General features: G+C 29.9%; 1 protein-coding gene across 1 annotated transcript in view; it reads left to right on the top strand.

Annotated features, from left to right (window-relative positions):
- LOC139485218 (uncharacterized) overlaps positions 1-23489 on the top strand; it is a 32553-nt gene extending 9064 nt beyond the window's left edge. Inside the window, exons 9-17 of the mRNA XM_071269499.1 lie at positions 2827-2896; positions 4121-4185; positions 4796-4862; positions 5861-5909; positions 7339-7407; positions 9129-9202; positions 9864-10015; positions 10393-10452; positions 18489-23489. Coding sequence (XP_071125600.1) covers positions 2827-2896; positions 4121-4185; positions 4796-4862; positions 5861-5909; positions 7339-7407; positions 9129-9202; positions 9864-10015; positions 10393-10452; positions 18489-18639 — 757 coding nt within the window. The 3' untranslated portion in view covers positions 18640-23489. The remainder of the gene's footprint in view (positions 1-2826; positions 2897-4120; positions 4186-4795; positions 4863-5860; positions 5910-7338; positions 7408-9128; positions 9203-9863; positions 10016-10392; positions 10453-18488) is intronic.
- Positions 23490-23774: the final 285 nt, after the last annotated feature.

The raw sequence follows: 23774 nt of genomic DNA, 5'->3' as shown, positions 1-23774 counted from the left end.
AAGAAACCAACTTATTATGTTATTCTTTAAAATTGATTACTTATTAAATTACTTATGAACCATCTCCACATGCATAGAATGTCAGAAGGCCTTTAATTTGATATGTGTGATGTGCCATGACATTTTGTGCCCAAATGAGGTGTTGCATTATTTGTCGGAAATGGTGGTACAATGACCACTTGGGAAAAAACATTTGAAAAACAAACACCTGTTTGGCAATCAACTTTCTAATTATACGGATATTGTATTTGTGATTTTTTTCTATTAAAAATGCTATTGAAGGTTGTATTAAAATCACATTTATTTAGCCTTATCACAGGAAATGAAAAATTACTTTCAAGGTCAGATCAAACAAGTTTTATTGCCAAAATATGGAAAGTCAAGAGCCAGTTACTAATTAATAACTTCTGGCATATTTAACAATGGAACAAAACATATATTTACCTATTTTTCATTTGGAGGAATGGAACAAATATAGTTTCAGATCTACCTTTAAACCAAAATATAAGGGTGAAATACAGGTAGTTAAGTCCTGTATCAGTCATTCAGTCTGCTTATTGAGTCCTTATTCCTTTGAAAGAAAGTCCTAAATGTGGAAATTGTCAATAAATATGGATAACCAAGAAATTAGTTGTTAACCAAATTTATCAAAAATTTAGAATGTCATCAATAAATTACACAGATTTGATTAACAAATTCGTAATCCAATTAAATGTAACAGAAACTTGAAAGTCAAAATGGAAAGTTTAATACACATATTATTTTTGGTTTGTTCTCCTTTAAGTTAATATTCTGATTCATTTGTCATGTTCTATATAATATAGCTTCCCAGAGATTTGCATAATAAATTTTGATGTTGCTTTTGTAACTAATATATTCTAATACATCCACATAGATGGTTATTGGCTGAATGTTAAATCCAGAGATATATATCATACTTATCTTAACCATTAGATTCTATCACATGGGGTTTTGAAGTTAAATAATCAGTCTTGAATATTTGAAATAGACTATCATCAATTTGTTAACAGGATTGTAAAAGTGTAATATTTAATAATTTAACCATGATTATATCAATTGCTGGTAAAAAGAAATCAGGATTTGTAGACGTTCAAAACATTTGATGTAAAAGTGCAGTTTACTACCAGGATTATGAATGTATAATTCTTTAGTAAATTGACCAAAATAATACCAATTCTTGGTAGTTAAATTTTACTTAAGGAAAACATTCAGAATACCTTTAATGTAAAAGTGCAGGCCGAAAAATCTAGAAATTCCAAATTTACTGGATGCATTAACTACTTCTAGAATGCCTAACAACTGTTAGCTTGCATGAAAAGCTTTAGCTTGATGAATGTTGTCCAATGTTTATGTTGTTATTTACATATTGTACCATGTTTTAGGGCAACTCGGTATGTATAAATCATGTGATTTTTCATTTAGTGCTAGAAAAAGAGGGTATATTTTGAAAATTGTTGTGTACTTTTAATAGCTCTCCTTATATTAAGTAAAAGTTATATAATGAACAATTCTTAAAGCTGTAAAATTACTTGATAATTTCTTCACAAATATCAGCACTATACTTCTAAAATAACATTCAGATAGGTTGATAATAGACTTATTTTATATTCTAGACTTTTGACTTCTGGGTATTTAATTTTTTTGACTATTTACCTACTTTGTGGCAAGAGATTCTCATACTCTAAGAGCAGGAGCCACATAAAAAATAAAAACCAATCTTAGTGCAATTTCTGCAGGAAAATTTACTATGTTGTCATTACACGACAAAATCATTGGAAAACAATTACTTTTTTCCTAAAGTTGCTTCGAGTCTGATTTTACTTCTTTGTGTTGCTCTAACTTGACTTTAAAAGTCTTAACCACAAAAAAGTATTAAAAAAAATATAGCAGAAGTCAATAGTCAGTTTTTACAAAATACGTTTAATTGATAACATTTGTCGGTAATTAATTCAACACTGCATGCAAATACTATCTTAACTAGTCTAACTTACATCAATTTTATTTATATGATGTAACATGTGTGTAATAATCAATCTGAAACAACTTTTCCTACTGTTATATTATGTAACAGACTAATTATTATTGTATAAATTGGTCTTCTGAATATATAATAATAATTAGAGGAGACAATATTTTAATCTTAACTTTTTTCTTTACAAATTTTTTTAACACACAATTCTCATTGCACATATTAGTTCACAAACTTCACTTTCTCTTTTATAGTTTTATTCACAATTATTATTTAGGTGTGTTATACATTTTTAGGTAAAGATTGCATGAAATGCAATCAAAACCTTATGTTACTGACTTGATATATAAATCTTCCAAGGTTCATGATCACTACCTTTTTGATACACAAAATATAGTGCATTGATCATAACATTCTATACATCCTATCCATGAACATTTCCAGAAATTTATCGATGTAACATATATGCTCAGATATTCAAGGCACAAAATGATGTTTCACTTGTCAAGAAAATTACTTAACTTTTACAAGATGCAAGAATCAAATATCTGTTCTAAAAATATAAATGATGTCATTGTTAAAGTCATCTGGCTATTAGTTTTCTGTACCTTAAAAAAGCTTTTACTTTTTTTTTTATCATTTAACCGTACATATATATTTTTGAGTTGCTGCCTTTGATAGTTAGAGTAAATAATAGAAAATCTTTTGAATTTTGTGTACATGTTTCAAAAGAAAAATATCATCTTTGTTTCCTGTATGTAAGGGAGGTAACTAAAGTTATAATTATTTCATAATGATTTTGTTATTTTCAATGGATCTATAATTTTTCTTTACAGAATTCATCCAAAGAAGATGTCTATAGTTGGTCTTCCATTTTTTATATGTATTGCTATTTATTGTTATGAAGTAAGTTTAAAGTTTATAATTTAAAGTTAAATTTTTCACAACTCAATAGGAGTTGTATTCATATTTCATTCACACGGTCTGTCTGTCCTTCCAACAAATATTTTGTTCACACTTTTCTCAAGTACTACTGAACAAAGTGACTTCTTATTTAGTTAACAGCTGGGCAGTGATGAGTTGTTAAGTGTGAGAGCTTTTAGATATTTTGGAACTTACTTATTTTTTATTAACCGGATTTTTGTGACAAAAATGTCGGTTATTGATTTGGGGATGTACGGCGGGCAGCTGGCGGCAATCAAATGTTGTCCATGCATTAACTCATGAACCGTTCAACTAAAGCTTTTAAAATTTTAATATGTTGTTACTGACAACTAAATGAAGGTCAAGTTCAATAATGGCGATTTTGACTTTTACCGTTCAGGAGTTATGGTTCTTGAAAGATTGAAAAATGGTTTTTCCAGTCGTGTCCGTGCATTTTCTCATGAACCATTCAACCAAATCTTTTGAAACTTTTATATGTTGTTACTGATGACAAAATAGAGGTCAAGTTCAATAATGACGATTTTGACTTTTACCGTTCAGGAGTTATGGTTCTTGAAAGATCGTAAAATGGCGTTTCCATTCACTTTATTGCATTTACTCATGAACCATTCAATCTTAGCTTTTCAAATTTTAATATGTTGATACTGATGACAAAACGGAGGTCAAATTTGATATTGACGATTTTCACTTTCACCATTCATCAGTAATGGTTCTTGTGATATTGCCAGGACACAAATAAATGTTAATAAATCCGGTTTGCTGTCGTTGTGACAGCCTCTTGTTATCGTTGAATTGATTTTATACAACTCACATTGTGCTCTAGAACTTTTGAAATTAAAAAATGATCAAATTCAATTCAAAGGGAAACAACTCAACAATAAAAATAAACACTTGCAGCCAGCAGATTTATTTATGTCACATAATAAATGAAACCTGGCAATTATTTAATTATCCTAGTTATATTGTTAACAATTTTTCTCAATCAGAGATGAAAATGTTCAATAGATATTTTTGCGTTGTTGCATCTAATAAGATAATTTCTTTTAAAAAAACGTTTCTTTTCTCTACAGCCCCTAACCTTTCAGATTTTAACTTGTTTTATTACTTTGATTTTTTTTTCGAAGCATTATTCAGAATTCTGACTTTAGTAACTTTTTAAATATCTTACATTTTGTTTATTTTCAGGGTGCTGGTATGATTTTATCATTAGAATCTTCTTTAGCCAAGGAAGTCAGGAAACAATTTAAAACGTAAGTTTATAGTAATAGTTAAAACGATAATATTTAGATTACCTAAAGAACATGTATTTTATAGGCTTATTACGGCATATTAGGTCTTTGGAGGTATTTTGTTGTTACATTTGAATCAATAATGATTGGGTTTTATGGAAACCTTTTTATTGAAATGAGGTTATAAAAAAAAAATTATGGTCAATGGACAAAAATAACTCTTTATACAATTGATGAGCAGAATTGTAGAATACAAAAATATGCATTTTGATTGCCACTTTGAGCATATTGCCCATAGTAATATAAAAAATATTGAAAAACATTTGATTTTGAAAAAAAGAAAAATAGCAAATTTGTCCTTTTGTAAAGAAATGAGAATAACTTAAAAGAAGGGAAAACTACCATGTACTTGGATTAATAAACAAAAAATTGGGGAAAAATCAAAAACAGTATTATTTTGATTCTTTATAATTTTACCCTGGTACAAATGTTGGAGCAGTAAATGATTTGTAAAAGAAATTGTAGTTTGTTAATTTTGTTGCAAAAATTAACCTTTCATATTGTTTGTAGTACTTTACCAATAACAATTCTTAACAAGTGTTGAGAAATATTTTTTGTCTCTCTTTTTCAGGTATTTTATATTTACAATGTTTATAGTAACATTTTTGTACATATCATTTGGATCAGCTGGTTATTTGGTATGTAGTTTTATTCTTGCTTTAAAATGTGATAAGGAATATTTCTTTTAAATGGATATGAGAGGGTTGGAAGGAAGGAACTTCCAATATCCCCCCTTTACCAATATGCTTTGGGTTATTTTGCTTTCGACAAATGGATATGCAACCAGAAATTGTCCATTTCCTAAAAAAAAACCTCCTATCCTCTCATAATCATTTGAGTGGACTTTCCCTTATAAGAACTATAATAATTAAGAGGGAAGCAAGACTGTCATGGGTAGTCAAGTACATTAAAACCATCCTCATCATCTATTTGAGAAACCATTAACTTTTGATTCTTTAGAAAAAAGATAAAAAGAGATGTTTGGGTATACATCAGTTTGTCAACAACCCATCTATACAACAAAAACAAACAGTATTCTTAATTTTTTAAATTTATAAATGAATTTTATTATTTTGAATCTGTTATGTGTTAAGTTAGAATTGATTAACTGCATATATCTTTTATTGACATATGTAGAATTTGAATAAGGATATGATTCAATAGAAACTTACATACTTGTCCAAAGATGAATACGGTACACATCATTATATTCAGTAATAGAAAAGAAAGAATATTGCAAAAAAGACAAAGACTGAAAGAACAGCTTTTGTTGCTGTTCTTCATCTGAAAGATGTTTTTAGGCTTTCAGCATAGAGCAAAAAAACTCTCTCCTCACTGCAAACTTAGAACGCCCCTTAGTACAGTTTTGACTGAATTTATTTGCAAACATGAAATCAAACCACAACTGTGAATTGAAGAACAAACCTGAGGAGTAATATCAATAACTGTAATCTATTTATACATATTTCAGAATCAGTGTTCTAGCCAGGATTTGAAAAGGGCAGGATGCTAGTCTGAATATTTTCAAAACATGTTCAGAAAAACTCGAATGAAAGTAAAGTGTTAATTATGATTGAAAAAATCTTAAAGGCATTTATTTTATATTCAGAGATTTATTTACTTATATTTATTTCAGTCATTTGGTCCACAAACAGATGAAATCATAACATTAAATCTACCAAAAGGTTCGTATTTCTGATTAGTAGGCAGTATTATATGTTATAAATAATGATATTTTTGCATGCATTTTTTATTTCGATTGTTGAATAGTGGACATAAATGTGAGATCAATTTATTAGATTTTAGAAAAAGGCTGTATACAATTTTAATGCTTATAAAAGTTGAAAGTGCAATTTCTTGTATTAAGAAACCTATCCATACTAAATTCTTGCAACTATAAAAACTTGCAAATGTTTTTGGAATTGATAGTGTTTTCTCATCTGACCTTATTTGTTTTTGACCTGTCAGTCTTTCTGTCTTATTTTTGTCATCCTATTTCCTCTAAAATCAAACAAAAAAATTTCATGAAACTTTGTAAATAATAACATCTGATGTAGATATATGCATGTTGACAGGAAATTATGATTGAGTTTTTTTTTCTAGGAGTTTTGTCCCTTTGAACTTAAAATTTTGGCCTAAATTTACTACATATGTACTACAACTTTTGTCATCAAAATTCCTCTATAAGTACACTACAAAATTTGATGAAACTTTGAAGTTAATGAGGAAATTATATGTTGATGAGCAAGATTTGTTTTCCAGTTAACTTTAATTAGGAGTCTTGAAACTTAAGAATCTGGTGAGATTATGTTTGCACTTATGACAATGTTGGGGCGTGGATTATTCCTGATTGCTCACAAAAGTTTCTTTAATTTTAAGTGAAAAAAATGACAGAAAGTAATGAAAATGAAATGAATCAATTTAAGCTATGAAATCAGTTTGAATATATTTAGGTGCAGATGTAGGTGTTCAGTAAAAGGGATTTTATAGTTCATTAAATCATAGATCAATATCACAGTGTATTAAAATATTGTGGGTGTTCTAAAAGTGCAGTATATTATTAAAATCTAAGGGAGATTTATATTTTTAAGTGTTTTCAGATAATAAAATAACTTCAAGTCAATAACAAAGTCAGACATGAAGTTATACAGGCATTTTATAGAAAATCTGTAGAATTTATCCAATTATTAGTACAGCAGTGCTGAAGTGTACTTTACTTTCCTTATTTGCATATTCTGTTCAGTACATAGAAGTTATACTGTAAACAGAGAGTACATTTAACAATTTAGATATCTTTCTTATTTTGACTGCTCTCTTCTTTGATATAAAAAAAAATGCTGATTTTAATTATAAAATACAATTCATTATATTATATTTTATTTTTTCAATGCACATATCTCAAAAACAGGCATTGACAGAAAATATTTTTTTTAAGTACCCAATTTATATTTTTGTAATGTTTACTGTTTTTTTCAAAATTAAGATTGCAAGACAGGGGTGGGCATTATAGAGTATGGTTGATTCTGCCTGGTTACTGCAATGAATCAGTCAGAACTTCACAAAATAGATTAGGTATTATATAAAATAATATTGCTATTGTTTCTTCTTTTTCAGGTGATTCATTAGATTTTGCTGTCATTGTTAAATCTTTACTTTGTCTGGCATTATTTTTTACATATCCAGGTTAGTAAGATCATTAACAGACATATTTTTGTGAAACACATTAGAATAAAACAAAATAGACTTCATTATTTCACAAGGAAAATCATTCATAATACAATTTATACATGGACCCAAAGACTACCTTTTAATGCATTGAATGTTGAGACAATGTAAGAAGCACTTCCAAACAGCCAAGGTTCCGTGTTGAAGACTGTACCTTAACCTATAATGGTTTACTTCTATATATTGATGTCAATATAATGGAATTTTATACGACTGTCATACAAGTGAGAGATTAAGCCAGGCCTCGACAATAACGCTTGTCAGGTACCAGAGGGAAAAAAGGTCGGACAAGTAAAAGCGGTATCAAGCTTGTCCGTCGGGACAAGTACAAATATTCTGCAGAAAATAAATTTAATCCCAACTTTGATGAACAAAGTAATTATAAACATAAAACAAGAAAACAAATATTAATTTGACATTTTTCTGTATTCTGTTTATTCAAATACAAATCCTTTTTCTTCAACGTGTTTACTTACAATCGATAATTTTTAACTGGTACATTGTCAGGTACTTTTTAACAGGTAATTAATAAAAGGTATACTATTCTCGGAAACCAGTCTTACTGATCCGAATCGATGATACACTTTGTAGATAAGGTAACTTTACAGGACAGTTGTCACCTCTAAAGATTCAGCTCCAAGTTTAATAGACAGTTTGGCACCGTAGGAGACATATTTAGTAGACATGATTGATAGTCAGTTTGACAAGGCAGGAGACATTTCGTGACCAAGACAAATCAGTACCTCATTTTGCTACCTTATTCTGTTCCTTATAATAAATACCATACTGGTAATTTTTTCACAATTTTTTATTTTTTTATTTTCCATAAAATTCACAAAATCATATTTGATTATAAGTAGAAAAATATGGTGACCTATAGTTGTTAATTTCTGTGTCATTTGGTCTCTTGCAGAGAGTTGTCTCATTGACAATCAGACCTTATGATGGATTATCTTCTTTTTATTGATTGCATTTGAATAAACTTTGTTCAACTTAAAAAAAAAAACCAGAATACAAATACAATGATTTTACAGGCCTATCAGATGGTGTCTCATGTTTAGAGTCTAATGAGACTGGCATTTGATGAAAACTAGAACATAATTCTTGTGACACGACTAGTTTCGCAGTTGTACTTGACTTGACTCATATTTTTTAAAAGTATTTCAAAAGAAATACATCAAATTCTTTTATATTGATTAAATTCGTTTTGCTCCTCTAATCAGCTAAAAATGTAAAAAGTTTATTTTTTATAGAAATTTTTTGGACAAGTAACAATTTTATTCGGACAAGTTAAATTTGGTATGTACTTGTCCTACAGGACAAGTTGAAAAAAAAGTTATTGTAGAGACCTGTAAGCTAGCCAAAAAACCAGGTTTAATCCACCATTTTCTGTATAAAAAACAGCCTGTGCCAAATCGGGAATATAACAGTTGTTATCCATTTGTTTGAAGTGTTTGAGCTTTTGGTTTTGCCATTCAATTACAGACTTTCTGTTTTGGATGTTCCTAGGAGTTTGGTATTTTTGTTATATTAGTTTTTAGAAGAAATTTAATATCAAAAAATTAACTTGAACAGTTTTAGTTGAAGACTTTGTGACTATAAATGATAGATATTTTATATGTACTTGAACTTTGTATTACATTTACACAAATATAACTTTATTTTACATTAATTTTCAGTAATGATGTTCCCTGTGATGAAAATTTTAGAAGGTTATTTAATGTCAAATCCAGAAAAACATATATGGAGAGGCGTAAGTAATGTTTAATATTCAGTATGGTGCAGGTAGTGTTCACTTCCCTCAATTTCATTACCACATCTGAACAAGTTGTCTGATTTAGCCTGTAAAATATGTATGGTCTTATGGTAGCAAGTCCTCTCAAGTTTATAGATTAGTTTGAAGGCGCCAACCCTCCCCGTCTTATGATAGCAAGTCCTCTCAAGTTTATAGATTAGTTTGAAGGCGCCAACCCTCCCCGTCTTATGATAGCAAGTCCTCTCAAGTTTATAGATTAGTTTGAAGGCGCCAACCCTTCCCTAACCTGAGACAGTGATGTCACAACAAAAGAACAAACTATAAAAATTAGTTCATTTGTCTGTTCTTTCAAGGTGGAATTTAATTAGGATGTCAGTTTTCTTCCAATTTTGTCTTGAACATGCATGAAATAATTTGCTACTGGTCATAAAGCAAACAACAATCAATTCTTTCAGAAAAAAACTTTAATATGTTTCATGTACTATCAAAATAACATGCGGAAAAATGATTCCTCCACTTCATCCAACATGATACTGCATTTCAGACTTTATAGTACTTTTAATTGAGAGATATCTTATTGGGTCGAATATCTTATTAAACTGTAAATTTAGATGAGTGTATGAATAAAAATTCTTACAAAATATGTTTTTTTTTTCAGAATGCTTTACGTGTAATTATGGTATTAATCACAGGAATGGTAGTTATGGTTATTCCAAACTTTGCTACCCTCATGGCATTAGTAGGAGCTACCTGTTGTACCATGTTAGCCTTTGTTTTACCAGGACTATTCCATATGACTATTTTTAAAGGGTAAGTCAGGATTGAAATCATTATTGATTGTATTTCAATTTGGGACATGAACCATGAAATTACCTACCCATAGTTCTTTAAATTGTGAATTTTGGCATATTATATTTAGATATTGTATTCAAGTGCATTCATTAAATGCAATACAACTCTACAATTATCATCATAGAACAACATGAAAATTACCTACTATATTTGTTTTATTAAAGATAAGTTATTATCAGACAGTAACCCAGCAACACAAATTGGTCAGAATTTAATCTTTACCCCTTTGGAGGTGTCAGGCCATCGATTCAATTAAAACCCCAGGCCCCCCTTGAATCTGACTATGATACTCCTTTAATTTAGGTTATAAAATTTTTTTTTTTCTTGTATTTCAGATCATTAACTATATACGAGGTCATTATAGACTGGACCCTTATGTTTATTGGAATTGTAGGGTAAGTTTTTGGTTTTTAACAAGCAAGTCTTCATAAAGCAGAATTCATGAAATAAAGATTCTACTGTAGATTTGTATAGTTTTGGGTGTTGTTAATTTTTGCGAATTTAATGCATGGTGGGTATAAAATTTGCATATCAATGAAAATGTAAGCAATTCTCACCAATATTATATGTTTCAACAAACTACTCACTCATAGAGTCATTTAATGCATTATTAATATAAAAATAGTCAATGGGACACAATCTCCATGTTTATGACTGTTCTTCAACCAAATGGTTAATCTTGTGTCTTCAAAAATCTTACAATGTCAGTCACAGTTGTTTGTCCATAAAAATATACAAAAATCTTCTCTGTGTACATTGGGAACCTAACTTGGTAACAATCATCCTTAAGGTAGGTTGTTGAAAAAAAAAATGTCCAATTATCCCCCCTCTCAACCAACATGGCCCTCAATACTAAAAAAAGGTAGATCAAAGGGGGAGAATGCAAGTAGTTTCTATCATCTTGAAAAATAGTCTAGATGGAAAAATTATGGCTGTGCAAGAAATGTACAGAAACTAAAGAAACACTTAATGTCCATTTCTATAGAAATTGTCAGAAAACTTCTTATTTGAGTTGGGGACTGTGTTGTAGAATGATTTAAGTGGTTTATCTACAGAATCACTAGACTGTCAACAATGAGGTTGTGAATTCCAATTTAGCATGTGGAAGCTGGGTTCCACTCTAATTTTAATCGACTAGGATAGCCAGTTTTCCTGCCTAAGATCGATCATAATCCTCTGTTCAGTGTTGGCACCACCAGCTTCCTACATTGATTAAAAATGTCTACCAGGATAAAGCACAAAGTGCCGAAAGTGGAGTTAAACACCAACAATCAATAAATTAATCTTATTCGAGTTATTACCCTGAAATATGTTTCAGACAGCAGTCCGAGCTCTACCTAAACTCCCAGAAAGGAGCCGGATTTGCCTAACCTGTGCTGTCCAAGTCATGTTTCGTACTCCAACCTGACTGGCCCATCTTTCAGAGCCAATCCTTTTCAGGGCTTTGGACTATTTGCCTCAAATTGTAGTAGATATAAGAAACTGTAAAAGCAAAAATAATATTCAGAAAATGATCTACAAATGAGTCAACATATCAAATGGTCAAAATTGCCAGTTGACCTCTTATAAGCGTTTTTGTCCTTGAATGATGAATTTTACTTGTGTTTGTGTTTTATGTCGAAATAGTTAAATGATAAAAAGATAAATCTAAAATCATCCACCAATTCTTTATTAAAAATTTTTTTTGCACTGTATTATGTAATGCAAAAATGCAAGGTGAGCAATACAGGCTCCTTGTAGCCTTTATTTATTGGTGGTTAGAACATTATTTGATATGTGTTGGTATAATTGAAAGTTGTGGAAAGAAAATTGCTAGAAAGAAAATTATAAACAATATTTTGATAGTATTTCACATGCTCTTGTATATTATATATACATGTATATATATATTGCTTAAAAGCAAATATATAATTCAATGATTCAGGCTTTACAAGCACTTTATCATGTTCAAGGGCCACATCTTCTGTAAAAATTGCAGAAAAATCGTTAAACTCAAACCTTCATATCCTATGATCAGTCTAATAACAAACTATGGGATCGATTGATTTACATTTAATACTGAAACAGTGCACAAAACATATTTCCAAAATTTGGTGTACATGTATTACAAGCTTTGTATGATTATGCAATACAGTGTGATGCATTTTCAGATTCATCATTTATTTCATTTCCTCTATACTCAACACCTGAAGTGAGGGCGCAATAGCTGACAGTTCAAATTGTTTCTTATGATATGCCTATATATACAAACTATCTAATCAGCCAGAACTCAATATGGCACCCACTATACTGAAAGTTTATAATAACATATAGCAGCTAATTATATGGGTGTGCTATAAGGAATTCTGTTAATCAATTCAAAGATTGAAGCATTACAGATTATAGTGTGGAAAAATTAAGGTTGACAGACTTAAATTATATGAATAGCAAATAGTCCACTGGTTATAAAGCCCCTTTAAATTTGACATACATTTGTTATAGATGACAAACAATTTTTTACATTCAATGTTTTAAATAAGTAGGTGAGAGAATGAGAAGCTATTATAAATATGTATTCTTCGGGTATCGCCCTTTGTTTGGATTGTCATTTTATAAACATCATCTATCCATTAAACTTATTGCAGTTTGGGAAAGGGACTGACACATGACATGATACATATACTCACAACAATTATGTAATATGAGCTTAATTGATAGCTTACATAGTTTAGATTTACATCAGTAACTATTCTATGTAAGTACAAGGCATACAGATGTGTTAACGTCGATGATATTTAGATTTCTATCCATTAACGCTAAAAAGTAGGAAAATACATTTTTATCAGGCGTTTTTTTTGTTGTTTAGAGAAAGTAACATCTTTTGTTTAAGCTTGTATTATATTTTCTATTAATTGACCAAGGATGACCTACATTGCACTATTTATTTTCTACGTTTTATACAGGAACAGTTAAAGGACAAAACCATTGTTATGATAAATAATGTAGGACTAATAACTTTTTTCCTTTTTGTCACCTACATTTAGTCCTGGGTTAATCATTTATAAAAGTTGAAATAAATAATGCACAAAACATGTCAGTTACCACAGATAACTTATGAAGTTGTCATAAATATGTGCATATATTCCTTTACTACTTCCACACATGTGTTACAGAGATACTTTAGTACAAGCCATCTTGATGTTAAGATGGATAAAAATTGTATACCATTTGTTTGTGTTCAATCCCAGTTTTTAGTTGGGTTTTGTTGTTTAGTCTAGTTTGTGGACTTGTTTGTCCTTTATTCATCATTTCTTTTTTGTCATGACATTGTCAGTTTATTTTTTACTTATAAATTTGAATGTCCCTTTTGTATTAGCTGCCTCTTTTTTAAGGTGTTTATAAGATCAACTAAGAATGTAAAAAAACTTAAACTAAAAAACTTAAAATTTTTAAATTGGACATTTATCTATTATGGTCCAATATCCAAAATCTAAATACATAGTTAGATTCAGCATATCATAGAACCCCAAGAATTCAATTTTTGATGAAATCAAATAATGTTATTAACATCTGTTGAGATTCATACATACTATACATCTGTAAAAAGTTGTATATATCTGTTTCTCTAATACTGACCAGTTAAATGTACAGTATATGTGCATCTCAACAAATTTTTGTTCTCCGCAGGCACTATAGCTTCCCCTACTTATAAAAACTTAACACCACAAATAGTACAGTATTGCTGAAAGTAGTGTTAAACACAAATCAATCAATCTAATTCTTACATTTTAATGCATCTCAACAAGAGTATAGTTAATTTTCATTTCTAATAATGGGGGAGGGGGATGGAAAAAAACCAAACAATATAATTTCCAGAAAAGGTTTTGATATGAAGTGCTTCCTTTTTTGCTCCAACAATATGAATAATGGAAAACAACACAATATTTTAAGTCACAGTTTCAGTGAATTTGTTTCTATTTTGTCTTATTTTAGTTTAGGGGCTTCCTTCAAACATTTTCAGTCAAAATGTAAAAATTGGAAATAGTACACAATCAGAAAATTTACAGATCAGATGACTTTCTTTAGAACCTAGACTGAAAATATGTCTCTTGTTAGTTGATTGGGATTGTTAGGAATGGGATGTTGATAATTGGAAAGCTGAAATTGTTATGTTTGTTTAACATCTAAGCACATCCTCTATGCCTTAACTATTCAAATATTATGCCTTTGTCAATAATAATTTTTTAGAATTTATTTGTTTGAAGTCTATTGAAAATTATTTTAATGATTGTGTCTTTAGATAAGCACTACTAGTATATTGATGTTAGAATAGGAAAAATGTCATTCAATACTTTAATACATGTATTAAACCTTGATGAGAAAGGACATTTAGACTTGTTGAACCAATTAAAAATACTTTGTTTACTTAAAAAGCATGTCAAGGAAAATATGTAAAATATAGATAGAATTACTAAAGTTAAAAGGATGACAAGTTACAGGTAAAAATTGTCAGGTAATTTTATAAATCCTTCCCAATAATCAGAGCAGATAAATAAATAAAGTTATGAGTAATAAATCTTGATTTAAGACTGATAAAATCAATAGAAATAAATTCACACTCAAAATTTGCAGCAGAAAGTTTTTTAGTACTTTAAATGTTTTTATTAGAATTTGTTGATGTTTGTTGCTAAGATGGGTACATAGTTATCAAAGGTAAAAGGATATATACCTTGGGTCACTTGGTTCATTTATTTGATATGATGAGCTCTCAGTTATGCTTTAGGTCTGTCTTTATGTCAATGATATGTTTTTTAAAAGGGTAATTTTTCCAGTTATTAAATGGAACATCTTCACCTCCTTGATACAACTGGCCAGCTGATTAAATTCCAATTAGACCTGAAAATCAAGCAACTTTCAAATTTGTTTGTTGATGCTGCCATACATTTTTAGCTCACCTGACCTGAAAGGTCAAGTGAGCTTTTCTCATCACTTGGCGTCTGTCGTCCGTCGTCTGTAGACTTTTACAAAAATCTTCTCCTCTGAAACTACTGGGCTAAATTTAACCAAACTTGACCACAATCATCCTTGGGGTATCTAGTTTAAAAAATGTGTCCGATGACCTGGCCATTCAACCAAGATGGCCGCCATGGCTAAAAATAGAACACAGGGGTAAAATGTATATTTTGGCTTATATCTTTGAAACCAAAGCATTTAGAGCAAATCTGACTTGGTAAAATTGTTGATCAGGTCAAGATCTATCTGCCCTGAAATTTTCAGACGAATCGGACAACCTGTTGTTGGGTTGCTGCCCCTGAATTGGTTATTTTAAGGAAATTTTGCAGTTTTTGGTTATTATCTTGGATACTATTATAGATAGAAATAAACTGTAAACAGCAATAATGTTCAGAAATGTAAGACCTACAAATAAGTCAACATGACCAAAATTGTCAGTCAACCCCTTAAGGAGTTATTGTCCTTTATAGTCAATTTTTAACAACTTTTCTTCATTTTTTGTAACTTGTACAAAAATCTTCTTCTCTGAAACTACTTTGCCAAATTTAACCAAACTTGGCCACAATTATCATTGTGGTATATAGTTTAAAAAATGTGTCTGATGACCCCGCCTACCAAACAAAATGGCCGACATGGCTAAAATTAGAACATAGTGGTAAAATGCAGTTTTTGCTTTATATGTTTGAAACTAAGACATTTAGGGCAAATCTTTCAAGATTTAAATGTCCATCAGAATCAGATCTATCCCCTCACAAATTTTCAGATGAATCCGACAACCCGTTGTTGGGTTGCTGCCCTAAAATTGGTAATTTTAAGGAAATTTTGCAGTTTTTGGTTATTATCTTGAATACTATTATAGATAGAGATAAACTGGTAAACAGCAATAATGTTCAGCAAAGTAAGATCTACAAATAAGTCAACATGATCATAATTGTTAGAGGACCCCTTAAGGAGTTATTGCCCTTTATAGTCAATATTGAACAACTTTTCGTCATTTTTGTAACTTGTACAAAAATCTTCTTTTCTAAAACTATGGGCCAAATTTAACCAAACTTGGCCACAATCATTACTAGGGTATCTATTTAAAAAAAGTGTCTAATGACCCCACCTACCAACCAAGATGGCGGACATCAGTAAATACAGTAACAGGTGAGCGACACAGGCTCTTGAGAGCCTCTAGTTCTTGACCACAATGACTATATACGGATAAATCCTTCACCTGTAGATATCAGTGTTTGAACAAATTGCATAATTATGCCCCTTATGCTCCACCTACGATAGTAGAGGGGCATTATGTTTTCTGGTCTGTGGCTCCGTTCGTCCGTCCGTCTGTGTGTCCGTTTGTCCGTTCAGGTTAAAGTTTTTGGTCAAGGTAGTTTTCGATGAAGCTGAAGTCCAATCAACTTGAAACTTAGTACACTTGTTGCTTATGATATGATCTTTTTAATTTTAAAGCCAAATTAGACTTTTGACCCCAATTTCATGGTCCACTGAACATAGAAAATGAAAGTGGGAGTTTCAGGTTAAAGTTTTTGGTCAAGGTAGATTTTGATGAAGCTGAAGTCCAATCAACTTGAAACTTAGTACACTTGTTGCTTATGATATGATCTTTCTAATTTTAAAGCCAAATTAGACTTTTGACCCCAATTTCACAGTCCACTGAACATAGAAAATGAAAGTGGGAGTTTCAGGTTAAAGTTTTTGGTCAAGGTAGTTTTTGATAAAATTGAAGTCCAATCAACTTGAAACTTAGTACATATGTTCCCTATAGTATAATCTTTCTAATTTTAATGCCAAATTAGATTATTACCCAATTTCACTGTCCATGGGACATGGTAAAGGATAGTGCGAGTGGGGCATCCGTGTACTTTGGACACATTCTTGTTTTTTCTTTATTTTTGTCACACAATTTTCAAATTACAAATGTTTGAAAAAAGTACCTAAGTCAACTGCTGTTTCATTTTTATAAGTGAAGAAAACCAGATCCTTGCTCTCCTCGTTATCATATATACATTTGACATTAGGTTTGGACTTTTGAATGCCATGCTCTTTATAGGATTAAGTACTCTTACAATTACTTTTCGTGAGATTTGTAGTTGACCAGTTTAAAGTCAAAATGCCTGCTGCTCTGATCCAATATTCTTTTTCCAGTGAAAGCAAATTTTTTCCCCCCTCATCCCCATCAATTATCTATGGAGCTATTTGATGAAGTTTTTGTTTTATTTATTGTCATCTACAATGTGCATGAAATATTATAAATAACAGTGATCTTTTTGTAATCATAATTTGAAGGACTTTTTTTTTCCTTCATGTTTTCTTCAAAATGTTATTTTTATGTTCTTTGTTGAAACAGTTATTTGTTTTTATCCTGATTAAGATAATATAACAATGTTGTCTGTTGTATCCCCATTTTTGAGGTTTCTACCTATTATGTCTGTTTGTTTTCTCGCACATTAATGAAATTTATGTGACAATCACACAAGTGAGAGGTTTAGCTAGCTAAAAAACCAGGTTAAATCCACCATTTTCTACATTAGGAAATGCCTTACCAAGTCAGGAATATGACAGTTGTTTCCCATTCTTTAGAATTGTTTGAGCTTATGATTTGGTCATTTTATAAGGACTTTCGTTTTGATTTCCCTGGGAGTTTGGTATTTAATTTTTTTGTCGAGCCTGCGACTTTTGTCGCAGAAAGCTTGACATAGGGATAGTGATCCGGCGGCGGTGTTAGCTAACTTCATAAAAGCTTTATATTTTAGAAGGTAGAAGACCTGGATGCTTTGTATATAGAAGCCTCATGTTACGAAGTTTTCGTCAGTCACATGTCCAATGTCCTTGACCTCATTTTCATGGTTCAGTGACTTCTTTTTATAAGTAATAGGATAACTATATTTGGTATGTGCGTACCTTGCAAGGTCCTCATGCCCTTCAGACAGTTTTCACTTGACCTCAACCTCATTTCATGGATCAGTGAACAAGGTTAAGTTTTGGTGGTCAAGTCCATATCTCATATATATACTGTATGCAATAGGTCTACTTTATTTGGTGTATGGAATGATTGTAAAGTGTACATGTCTAGCTGGCAGGTGTCATCTGACCTTGACCTCATTTTCATGGTTCAGTGGTCAAAGTTAAGTTTTTGAGTTTTGGTCTTTTTTTTTTAGTACTATATGCAAGTCAACTATATTTGGTGTATGGAAATATTTTATGATCTATAATCAGTCGCACAGATTTTATTTGACCTTGACCTCATTTTCAAGGTTCATTGCTCAATGTTTTATTTTCTTGGTTAATGTTTAATTTATTTGTCAGAACTTTGTAATAAAGCTTTATATTTAGGACAAAATTTCAATGATTAGTAAAGAAGGCATGACATTTCAGCATGTGCACTCCAGTTTACTTTTTATGTAGTAAAAGTTCATTTAATTTTATATTTTAGGGCCATTATTGGGACCATAGATGCCTTTAAAAGACTCAGCAATGCACCTTCTGATGAAGTAGTGTTACCAACAAATTTGACTGAAACAGTTGGACATATTGTATCTAACATTATGAGTAACATAACAACCGTCAAATCAGCATCACCATAATTTATTTTACAAGGATCATCATATACTTTCTGTATAGTGAATAGTAATTGTAATATTAACAATTGTAGTATTATATAGGTTTGTGTGACCAAAGTCTTTCTTCGTGACAGATTCTAAAGTGAGTCTGATGTTTTCAGGTGGAGGTAGCTTCACTTAATAGTTATGTTCATTGGTAATATTGTATGTTTATATGATTTTAAATTCAGCTAAGTTAAACTTGCTTTTTAGATGGTCATCATGGATTTGTCATATTAGAATTGTGAATTTAATGGGTACAATATTACTTCTGTGAAGTCTGCTTACCCATTATCTCAAGCAGTTCCACTGTCAAAAATATATAAAGCTAGCACTTGTCTTTCATCGAAACATTTTTAATTTGCAAACATTATTGTTTAGTTATATATTTTGTTTGGCCTGATAGAAGATTTAAACAACTTTGTGGATTTATTTTGCAATTTATTAGAAGCTGTTTTAACATTTTTTAAGTCACCACTACTAGATGACAGTGTTGGGCATTATAGCTTACCCATGTTTGCCATTCTGTGATTCTGTATTTCCAAAGTACAACATTTTCACAGGGTTATTATCCATCACGCTTGATGGTATTTAGCTGATTTTTTGTTTGTCAATATTCAATCAGGAGTTGAAGCTGGGACCAACGGAAATGTATTGATGTATTAGTCCAAGGTTTGTAGAATTTAGCACCAGACGGAGACTTTCTTGTTTTCAATAACTATATACTTTTAAAAGTAACCATTTTAGAGTTCAATTTAGAGGATTGTTTTATTTATCATGAAATATTTTGATATAAAGTATAAAATGATTTTTTTTAAGTGCAAAAAGTTGAACTTTGAGAGTTTGTCTTGTTTTCATATAGTCAGCTAATTTTTTTTTGAGGGGGGGACAATTTGCACTAAAACAAAGTTTGTATAAATTAGTGATACAGATGCTTGATGCCTTTCTTTTACAGTTGTACTACGTCAATCATGTTTTATGAAATTTGAGTGTTGTATATAGTTGTTTGGATGCTGTAAACTTATACATTGTTTTGATGATGCTTTTATGTTTTTTTGGATGGGAAATTTATATTTTGTTTTTGTATAAAGTGTATTGCTATATGTCTTGTAGATTATATACATATATTATATATTGTAAAATTACAGTACAGAAGTTGTTATTTAAATAAAATGTGGTGCAAATTGTTAACTTAGTAATATGGTGATTTGTAGATATTGTTAAATAAACTGCCAAATGATTTTTGTTTATTAGATATTATATTTATTTGTGTGATATATGGTGCATGTATTTGTGAGATATACACTGCATGCTTTACCTTGATGTTATTGTCATGAACCTGATAATGAAATGCTTTATATTTCCAAAGAAGTCACCCTAATTCATATCAAATGTTTTTAATCATTAAATTGGCCTGGTGTAAGTTTTTTGCCATTACTTTTGGTTCTATGATTGTCCACCTTAAATTTTTATTTTCTGAAATCTGACTTTTTATAGGTTGCACTTTTGTAAATATAGATAATGCAATCTCCAATATGAAGTCCTTTTACGACTAAAGCTGTGCCACTTTTACTATGAAGTCTCGTAAATACTTACATCCTGGAATAGAAAATTTATATGCACTACTTTTTATTTTACAAAGGTAAAAAAATATATAAGTTGTTCTGTATATTTTAAACATCTATATTCCTTGAACTTTTAAGAGTTTAAACTTATACTAAAATTTTGAACCACCCCTCTTTACTTTTGAGTCTTTCTGAGAATTCTATGTGGCCACTATTCAAAATTATTTATAGTGGTAAAATTAAAGTTGTGTTTTAATGAGATTTTCAATGATTTTTACAGTTTATATTTGTTATTTTTTTTATTACCAAAAAGAATAACTTATTCAAAAAATGAAAGTTATGTTTTGTATGAAATATTTATGTTTTCTTTATGTAAAAGTTCTTCTATTAGGTTTATAAATTACAAATATATTGTATATATTTTAACATATAAAACTTATGAAAATTAATCTTGCATTGAATGTATGTTTGTGTTTTTGTTCAAAAAGGGGGTTGGGGTTCATATTTTGCCTTTCAGAAAGAGCTAAGTGTATGATAAATGAAACAAAGATCTGATTATTTCAAAAAATGTATTTGATAGCAATACTTGTGCCTTTAAAATTTTCTTTGTTCAATTTTATTACTTTATCGGTAATTTCATTTTATTTTTGTCGTAGAATTATTTTTTTTTACACAAAAATACTGGTGTCTCCTAGAATATAAAACTTGCAATGTTGACAATATTTTGTGTCTGATTTAATTTTTTTTTTTTAAAAGTAAAATTCAAGGTTAATCAAAATATCATATTTAAAAAGAAATTACTGTGTGTCACGTTAATCCTTAAAAGTGTTTTGTACAAATTTTTATGACTTTAAATGAATTTGATATAACTGGTGCACATTTACAAACAAATTATTTGGGGAGGTTATTTTATGTAAAAATCATTTTAATGGTATAACTCATTATGCTCACAGTAAGAGTATTATATAATATTGAAAGACATTATAGAAAAGAATTCAAAAGTTATTAGTGAATTGTTTAAATTTATAAAAGTTCTGCTTGACAACTGTAGACAAAAATCATGCTGTGTAAGTGAATTTCATTGAAGTATTTTTTAAAAAACAAATTTTTGTAGTATAAACTATTTTATTGTGCTGAGCACACTATTTTTATTGGGAGACAAATATATAATATATTTTAGATTAAATAATAATGTAATGATTAGTTTTAGCAATGTACTTAAACAACGAGGGTTACAGAAATATACTGTTTTATCAGGTTTTGTCAACAACATATATCATATCAGCAATTGTCTCAAATTCCTTATCTATGAAGTATTTTAGAAACACCATATTTTTTAAACTGACCAAAGAATTTGACCTATATTTCATTTGAGGATTTTAAGAATGAATTGGTTTTTTTTCACATTACCATTCATATCAGTGACTAACCCATACCAACCTCCAATTAAGGTCTCAGTTTGATAAAGATGTTGCCTTGATGGTAAAAAACTTTGAAAGACTCTTACAATAAAATAATGTCTTCTTGTTTGTTCAAATGCTTTACATTTTTAAAAACTAGTTATGCAATATTAATGTTATGCTACATAATGTTTTAGGTAGTATAGACCTTAAAAGTCATTTCCCAAATCTCATCCGACTAAAAAATATGAAGAAAAATGATAACAGGGTCAATTTAAAATGGGAGGGGGGAAAGGGAGTGGGGAAAGTCCAAAATAGCTGACAGATTAAATGTTTTACTTTATCAACTATCGGAATGAACGACAAACAACTGTCATATTCCTGAATCGGAAGCACTTAAAAATAGATGATATATATGATATTCCTCCCTATGTTAAGATTTCATGATTGTTGACAATGATGTGTTGCTGTATCATTGACATAAAATCTCTAGCCTTTCATGGCCCAACTTAGTCCATGACCTTTTATATGCAAAGCAAAAGTAGTGATGCAAACACAACCGTATATATCCACTTCCACCAATTAAATTGGTGTAAAGTGAACATGTGACCAGTGCTGCCTAATCTATTTTAGGTTGTTAAGTACTTAATTTGCATGTGACCAGTACTGCCAATGAAAGGAGTTTGAATGTGTTATTTATTTATAATGTTGTATTTAAAAGTGGATTAGTATCAGTATCAGTATTATGTAATTATTTATTATCATGTACTTAGAGGGTGACTGCCAAAAATATCATCTTTATTTGATTTATCATCATATCAGTTTGTGTAGAATTGTGTTATTGTATTTTGTGACTTGCATGATAAAATCTAAGGGGTATTAATTCACATTGTTTCCAACACATCATTTTACAGTCCTCCGTGATACTGGGAGACTTTTTGACTGTTCAATGTATTAATTTCCCTATGCTTACAAAAGAAGAAATTTGTTATCAGTTTATAGGCTGTGCAGTCACCTGTTCATGCTTCTTTTCTTGTTTTGTTGTCTTTATTGAGATTTTCTCTGTGACAATTATACTTTGTACTGCAAGCTTGATATTGGTGCAGTCAAATTGAATTGACCATAAAAACATTGTGATCTACCATTGTCTACAGTCATTGACTATTGTCTACAGTCATTGACTGTAAAGTTTACCTTTGTTTTCATAAAATTTTATAAACTAATGAAGAAAAAGAGCTTCTCAAAATTTCATGTGTGATGTTATTTCCTTTCTTTAATATCCAGAAATTCATAAAACAGTTGTCACTAGTTAATACGCAACCATCAATCATCAATTCATACATTTGCAGACCTGTTCCAAATCAAGATTGCTGGGAAGCATCTCAACAAAAGTTTCTTGAATTTTAATTTAATGTTGTTTTATTTAAATTGCTTAAAAAAGGTCAAGCATCATTTAAAAAAAATTCTCAACCAACTATTTTGGTATTGTTACATGTACATAATATTTTGTATCATTATACAGGTTTCAAGTTTAATTTTTTTTCTAGCTCTATGTCACAACTTAAACTGCATTAATGACAAATAAACCCAAATTTATTGAAAGCAACACTTCTTTTGATACAACATATTTTCAGAAATTATTGTGAGGTTTTTGCTAATGCAGTAATTAAATAGCTTGAATTGTATAGTTCAAATAGAGCTTAGCAATGTTTTTTATGAAATTTTACAAATATACATGACCAAACTGTACCCTCTTGCTTTCATTGAATTCTTGTTTTGGTTTAAAAGGTGTATAGATCTTATTATATTGAGAAAGCTACTTGTACTACAAAAATTGTGAAAGATAGTGAAAAATAAATATTTTATTTTTTGTGTTTGTCCTTATTTCTTCATTTCACAGAATGGTGTATGATGATGCTGACACTGCTGAGTTGATGCATGGAAAAAGATCTTTAATTTGTTCCAGTCATTTCAAAGGCACTATTTACTTTAAAACTAAACACAGCAAAATAGAAACAAATCTAAAAACTTATATGAAATTACACCCTGAAAAATTTTACACATATATACCATTTTATATTTTTATCTTTATTTGATTTGATTTTTTGTGTTTTAACACCACTTTTAAGCACCGCATTTAGGCTATTTCATGGCA

The sequence above is a fragment of the Mytilus edulis genome, chromosome 8 (genome assembly GCF_963676685.1).
Source record: "Mytilus edulis chromosome 8, xbMytEdul2.2, whole genome shotgun sequence".
NCBI classification, from domain to species: domain Eukaryota; kingdom Metazoa; phylum Mollusca; class Bivalvia; order Mytilida; family Mytilidae; genus Mytilus; species Mytilus edulis.
The sequence above is the reverse complement of the archived record's forward strand: the minus strand, read 5'-3'. Positions and strand labels throughout refer to the sequence as shown.